A 6,524-nucleotide genomic window follows, 5' to 3' on the forward strand; every position below is an offset into this window, starting at 1 on the left:
GGCCCCAGGGGACCCCCACCCCACCTTGGACGTTCCAGAGACAGGCAGGCCCAGTCCTGCGGCCGCGGTGCACAGCCAGGGCCCCAGGGCCCCAGGACTCCAGAGACGGCGCCTGCCCGCCCTCCCCAATTCCCTACTTCTTGTCCCTGGACATGAGAGAGCCCTTCACGTCTCCTCAGGGCTGCCTCTCGGCTGCCTGACGGGCCCACACACGTCTGCACTGTGCGGCTGCCCGAGACCCCCAGGGCAGGGACCTCCCACCCCTGTCCAGCTCTGTCCCTGCTCCGGCCAGGACTGGCCCCCACAGGAGCTCCAGTGCAGGTGAGCACAGGCTGGGCCCGGTGCCAAGGCCCCTGAGCCGCACGGGGCACGCTGACATGGGGGTGGTCACGGCCACCCCTCATCCTGGAGGAGGCTGGCATACAGACAGGCGGATGGACAGGGCCAGCTTCCAAGGGCAGTGGAGGGAGGGCCCTCAAGCCCACCAGGACGGCCCAGAGAGGGGTGTCCCCCTTGGCTGGGCCCTTGCACTGTGCCTGGCCCAGACGCCTGGCCTCAGCAGCTCCCAGGAAGGGGAGGCAGGCCCGCCCCAGGCTCCCTTCTTCCCCAAGCCCTGCAGGGGACAAAGCGGCCTCAGGCCACCGAGGCAGCCGCTCCAGGGACCAGCCCTCACGGTCAGAAGCCAGGAGCCTTGGGTTAGTTTTGTCCTCACGGTGGGGACGAATCTCGTCCTGACACAGCAGGTGACAAGAGGCCAGCGCAGTCAGCACCCCCGCCTCTCCCCTGGGGAAGGCTGGGAAATCAATGTAATCTCCCAACAAAACCCACAAAGCACACCCATGGGCTTCACGCCGGAGCACACGCTCATGCAGGCAGGCCCTCCCACCGCGGCGGGCAAGCCAGTGCACAAGCCCCAAGTCACTTGCACCTCCACTGGGGAAGCTCCGGCGGCGTGGGGGTGCACGTCCCGCCGGCCCCCCTGAAGGCCCTGCTCCTCCATCTCCTGCCCCTTCCTCTTCCTCGTCTGCCTCCAAACTTCTCTGCCTCTTGAAGGACTTTCCAGTGGGCACCGCTGTGTCCACTGTACTTAGGATGGTCAGAAACCACCAGCCACGTGGGACTGAGGCTCTCTGGCCCTGCCCTCAGCCCCCACGCAGTCCTCAGCACCCTGGGACCCCCGGCAGCCCTGAGATTCCGCCTCTTGTCACTCTCGCTCAGCACACAGTAGGCGCTCAGACTGCCCTTGGTGGAAGGAGGAAGAGGCTGGAGGCTGTGCAGGGATGGGCTGTCCCCAGGCTGGGCCTCCCTGGAGGGAGGGGCGGCCCACACACAGATGGCCGGGCGGATTGGGGGACCCCTGTGTCTGGGTGCCTCTGCCCCGGCAACTATTTTTGTTTTATCAGAGAGTGCGAGTCTGCTCCTCACACCATCGCCCCTGCAGGGGGCTGTGCCTGGGGGCTGTGCCCGGGGGCTGTGCCCAGGCCCTGGGGGTGTGGGAGCCAGGGCTGGTCTGAGGGTCACTTGGTGGGGTCAGTGAAGCCTAGGCTGGGCCCAAACAAGGGGGAGGGCTGGGGATGGGAGTGGGGGCGGCTGGAGCCGGAGGGCCGCTGGCCATGACAGCCCTCTCCGTCCCACAAAGCCCCCTTGAGGCAGGCGGCTCCGCTGACGGTGGGGAGAGATGGGAGTCACGTGGGCAGGGGCCGGGCCCCACCTCGCCCACCTCGGACCTCAGTATCCGATGCCGGAGGAGTGAGCCTGTGGACAGGCCCCCTCCCCTGGCCTGAGCCCCAGGCCCCGGCCCCAGGGATGGGGAGTGTGCCAAGGGCGGGAGCCAGTGCAGAGGGCCAGCCACAGCCTGCTCTTCCCCGAAGGACTGTCCCCAGGTCTGGGCCGCACCTGCCACCGCCCTGAGGGGGCCCCTGGGTGTGCATGCTCTGGGCAGCAACAACAGCAGCCTAGTCCCCTCTGAGTACGTACTCGGACCCAGGGAGGGCCAGGGGGACCGTCCTGCCCGGTCACCCAGCCAGGAGTGAAGCCCCTGTGATGGGCACAGCCGTCCACAGCTGTCCCAGTGCCCGCAGCAGTGGGCACAAGTGGAGAGGACATTCTCGGAGACGGGAGTGTCCTAGGCGGGGGGGCCTGCCCCCAAGAAGCCCCTCCCAGGGCCATGGGCCCTCTTGCTCAGCCTGCTGGGAGCCCTGTGCTGCCGCCTTGCCCCCCGCTAGGCCAGCCCAGCCTCAGGGAGGGTCCCCCGGGAGAAGCACCCCCAACCCCGCGGCTGAGGTGGTCCCCACCTCAGCTCCCTCGCGGCATTAATCGCATGTGACAGTCCTGTGGAGAGAGCACTATTAATAGAGGCCCCCGCCTCCTGCCCTCGCAGGTGCCCCTTCGTGGACTCCCGGGCCCTGGCCAGGTGGCCGTGCAGTGGCTGGAGGGGTCTGGGGGAGGGCCCCCAAGGGCCCACCTACGTCAGAGCTCCTTGGAGGGGGTGCCTAGCCCGGGGGTGGGGGGCCGCAGCTAGAGAGGAAGCGAACCTCACAGCAGCAACCGGGGGTGGGGGCACTTTCCTGAAAAGTCACCAGATGGAGCTCAGCCTGCCTGTCGGGAGGGGAGGAAACTCCTGCAGGGCGAGGGGGGATCTGAGCTCCCAGGGAGGGGTCCTGGAGGCTTTGGTGGAGGCAGCCATGCCCCCACTACACACCGACTGGGCTCCAGGGGACGCCGGGTGGCAGCTGGCAGGCTGGAAGGCTGCCGGGCAGAGTGGGCCCAGAGCCACCGAGGAGACAGGAAACAGGACGGCTGAGCCCAAGGCTGTCCCCAGCTGCTGCTCCTCCCGCTAGGGCAGCCAGCTGCCTGGAGAGCCCCGGGGCCTCGGTGCGGAGGGGCACCAGCCTCCAACCTTGGCTCCCTGACCCAGGGCAGGAGCCCCACTCTGCTCCCCCTGCCCAGGGGCTGGGCCAGCTGCTGGTCCCTACCCCTGTCCCAAGGTGGGCTCTCCCGGTCCCTCCTCTGTGCCATGCCCCGGCCCCCCACTGGCTTCCCTCCCCGACCCCTGCAGGAGCCTCAGCCCCAGGAAGAAGGTTCAAAACAAACAGTAGCCCAGCCGGTGGGCGAGCATTCGCGCCGGGCCAGCTCCCGGTCAGCATGGAGCCAGCACCCGGACCCCTCAGAGGTGTGTCTGCAGGTCTCTCATCTGAGCTGGTTGAAGGGCCCCCCGGACAGTGTGGCCCAGTGTCCCTGAGTCGGGGGCCTGGTTGTGACTCCTGAAGACATGCCTGCTGACGGAGCCTTCCCAGGGCACCTGGCCTGGTCCCCACCTTCGGGACCTCGGGTCCCCACCCTCGGGACCTCGGGTCCCCAGGGCTGCTGGAGCAGGTGGATGGACCGCCACAGCAGCTCACACTCCCTCTGGCCCAACACCTGGCTGGCAGCGGCCCGTGCGGGGCTGCCCAGGCTGGCGACTTCCTCTCCCCTTAGCCCCCCAGAGCCAGAGGAGACCCCCTGTGCCCCCGTGGGGGTGTCCGTTCGCCCACCCCAGGCCCACAGTCTCTCCCACCCAGGAAGCCGGTCCAGACAGCAGGAGCCCAGGTTCCCCGGGCTTGAGACTAGGTCCCGAGAGGAAACCGGCTTCCAACTAAAAACTTCCGATTACTCAACCCCTGGGGAGGCCCCTCCCCCCAGCCCAAGTGCATGTGGGGCCACTGGCACCGGACGCCCCCCCCCCCCCCCCCGCGCCCCTGTGACACACAGCCTGCCCAGGAGAGGAGCGCTTCCGCCGCGGGCTTTCCGGGAGAGAGGTGCCAGGAGGAGGGGGACCTTCGTCATCAGCGCGTGAGCCGCGCAGATGGAGGGCCGGACCAGACTCCAGCCATCTGCTCCGTCCTCGGCTGCACACTGAGGCTGTTCTCTCCCTGGGAGTGGGGCACTCGCACACCCTTCTCAGCACGCAGCCAAGCCCAGAGCGTCCGCACCAGCCGCCTCTTCACACCTGCCACACTGTCCCCTACCCCGACCTTGGACCCAGGTCACAAAGGGCATCTCAGCTAGGAGTGGGAGGGGCGGCGCAAGGGCCAGGAGTACATCCGCCCCGTGAAAGCTTCCCCATGCTGTCCCTCTTCCAGAGAGGCCCAGAGAGGGTCAGCGCCTTGCTTCAGGTCACACAGCTCCTCAGAGACACCACCAGGAACACATCATCCTCGGCATGTCCAGCAATGATGCCCCCGTGCCCCAGACATGCCCTGCTGGTGTCCCCAACACTGCCCCTGTGCCCACACCCATCGGAGAGGTGGCGGAAATTAGGTCCAGGACATCCAGGACCCAAACCAGTCACCCGAGGGCCAGCTCCTACTCTCCTTGGACCCCAGCCCTTAGCCAGGAAGTTCTTCAGCTGTCTGGTCCCAGTCGGCCCTCCTGCGGCCCTCACGGCCTCTCCCCACCCCTTGTCAGGGCAAGGGCCGAGCTGGGGGCAGACCGAGACCCTGCCTCAGAGCAGCCCTGTCCCATCGGGTCCCTGCAGGACCAGCCCCTCCTCGTGCCCAAGCCCCTTGGCGCCGGGCAGTCCTGCTGACCTGTGCGGTCTGTCTGGGGCAGTGATGGACAGGGTGACAGATGTGAGCAAGAATCTCCCTCTCAGAGCAGCACGGAGGCCTGCCGTCTCCTCCCCTAGGGGAAGGGCGGCTGCCTTGTCCAAGGTGCTGACCGGAATACGCCGCCACCCCTCCACCGCCCTGGAGGAGACAGGCGGTGGGCTTGGCCCAGGAGAGCCCCCAGGGCCCCACAGGCCAGCACACCCTATATCTGACACCCCCAGCCAAGGCTGGTGTTTGTCGGGGGCAGGCTGGAGGTCTGGGGTTGGTTTTGGCCCAGGTTGAAGGCACCTCCTCCTGCCGCCCACCAGGATTGCCTCCACCCTTCACAGGGAGGTGTCAGCACAGGGGGATTGGGTCCTCCTGGAGGAGGGGTCAAGCGATCCTTGCTCAGGGTCAGTGGGTCAGGAAGGGGCGCGCAGCAGCCGCCCTGGGCTCCCTGCTGCGGTGGCCACAGTCCCCTTCTTGAGCCCCGCCTGTCCCCCTTACCTTGGTCCTGGCTAACCCTGCCAGGGTCCCCCGATTCTTCCATGGCCTGCAGGTGCCACCCCCGCTGCTACTAGCACTGCCCAAGGGGGCCCGGGCGGCAGGCTAGCCTTGCAAGTCGCTGTGCCCATGCCGGTTAACAGCCACAGCGCGGGAGCTGCCGGACCGCCCTCCCTCGGGAGCCCCGCCCGCCTTAACCCTTCGCAGCACAGCCCGCAGGCAGCCCGGGCCTGTGGTGGGTGGGGGCAGCTCTCAGAGGCCAGCCTGGGGGCGGGAGAGAGGCTGTGCCACACTCTCTGCCCCCCTGCCCTCCCGCCCTCCTGCTCTTCCCTCCTGCTGCAGGACCCCCAGAGCTGAGTGTCCCCCACCAGCAGCCCCGCTTGACCACAGGGCCCCTCTGTCACCACACACAGCCCCCACCCCAGGGCAGAGGGACCGAGGTCCCCAGGGTCCCTCCTGAGCTCCCTCCCACCTCCCCCACGCGTCCCTCAGTGAGGGGCCTGAGAGTCTCCTGGGGCCACCAGGGGGCAGGATGAGAGCCCCCACCCCAGCCTGCTGCCTGGCCAAGGGGTGGGGCGGGGGGACATGTGCTGAGCAGCCCCCACCCCCCACCGCCAGACCCGCCTCCTTGGGGAGGGGAGGCCTGTTCTGTTCTGACCCGCAGCTCTGGCCCCTGAGGGAGGGACATATCCAGATCTAGGGAAGAGATCTCCACCCTCAGGGCGGTCTGGAAAGCTGACCAGCTGCCTCAGCAGCTGCCCACACTGCCCTGCAGCACAGAGGGTGGCCTGGGGAGGGCTGTGGGGACCACCTGTAAGGCGTGGGGGCAGCCCTCGTCAGGCCAGGGTGCGTGAGCCTCCAGCCAGGGAGGGCCCAGATGTGGAGGGGGAGGGAACCCAGGTCGGCTCTCACTGCCACTACCTGAGTCCCTGGCGGGGGGGGGGGGGGGGACGCCCCAGGGCCCGCAGCCCGGCTCCCTTAAAGGGGCAACTGTCCTCCACCCACTGCCACTTGGTCAGAGCGTCCAGTGCCCGGGCTCTGGGGACCTGCCCTCATGAGCTAACGCTGTGACTCTCTCACGTCCACACCGGTCACACGGGGGCTCAGCGATCAGGGTCCCTGGGCCTGTGCCCACAGTGCGGGTGGAGGGCTCCAAAGGAGCCCTGCTGGCCTCCACCCTCGGGCTCCTGCAGCTGAGCAGGAAGGTGGAGGCGGGGTCTGCCCGGCCAAGAGGGGCCAGTCCCAGCAAACACGCAGGAGGCGGCTACAGGCCAGGGAAAAACGGGGCAAGAGGGCTCCGCGAGTCCCTCGGACGGGCCCCTCTGGGGACGGGCAAGCAGCCCCGAAGTCTCGGGAGAGGAGAAACTGAGGCAGGGGCGCAGAGTGGGAGGCCATCAAGGCGACCGCACACGGACCCGGGAGGACGGCGAGGGGGACGGCGAGGGGCCGGCA

The 6,524-nt window shown here is 68.4% G+C and overlaps 1 protein-coding gene across 2 annotated transcripts in view; it reads right to left on the reverse strand.

Moving 5' to 3' along the window:
• Positions 1-5,226, reverse strand: part of PLCH2 (phospholipase C eta 2) — a 30,967-nt gene extending 25,741 nt beyond the window's left edge. The window contains exon 1 of one of the 2 annotated variants that reach the window (XR_005068819.1): positions 5,076-5,226. Coding sequence is in view for 1 of the 2 variants with exons in the window: in XM_037062134.1 (XP_036918029.1) it covers positions 5,076-5,118 (43 nt within the window). In the remaining variant the exon portion in view is untranslated. The remainder of the gene's footprint in view (positions 1-5,075) is intronic. The other variant, XM_037062134.1, reaches the window with a different exon arrangement.
• Positions 5,227-6,524: the final 1,298 nt, after the last annotated feature.

The sequence above is a fragment of the Sturnira hondurensis genome, unplaced genomic scaffold (genome assembly GCF_014824575.4).
Source record: "Sturnira hondurensis isolate 20B ecotype Veracruz unplaced genomic scaffold, ASM1482457v3 Scaffold0013931, whole genome shotgun sequence".
In the NCBI taxonomy this organism is placed as follows: Eukaryota; Metazoa; Chordata; class Mammalia; order Chiroptera; family Phyllostomidae; genus Sturnira; species Sturnira hondurensis.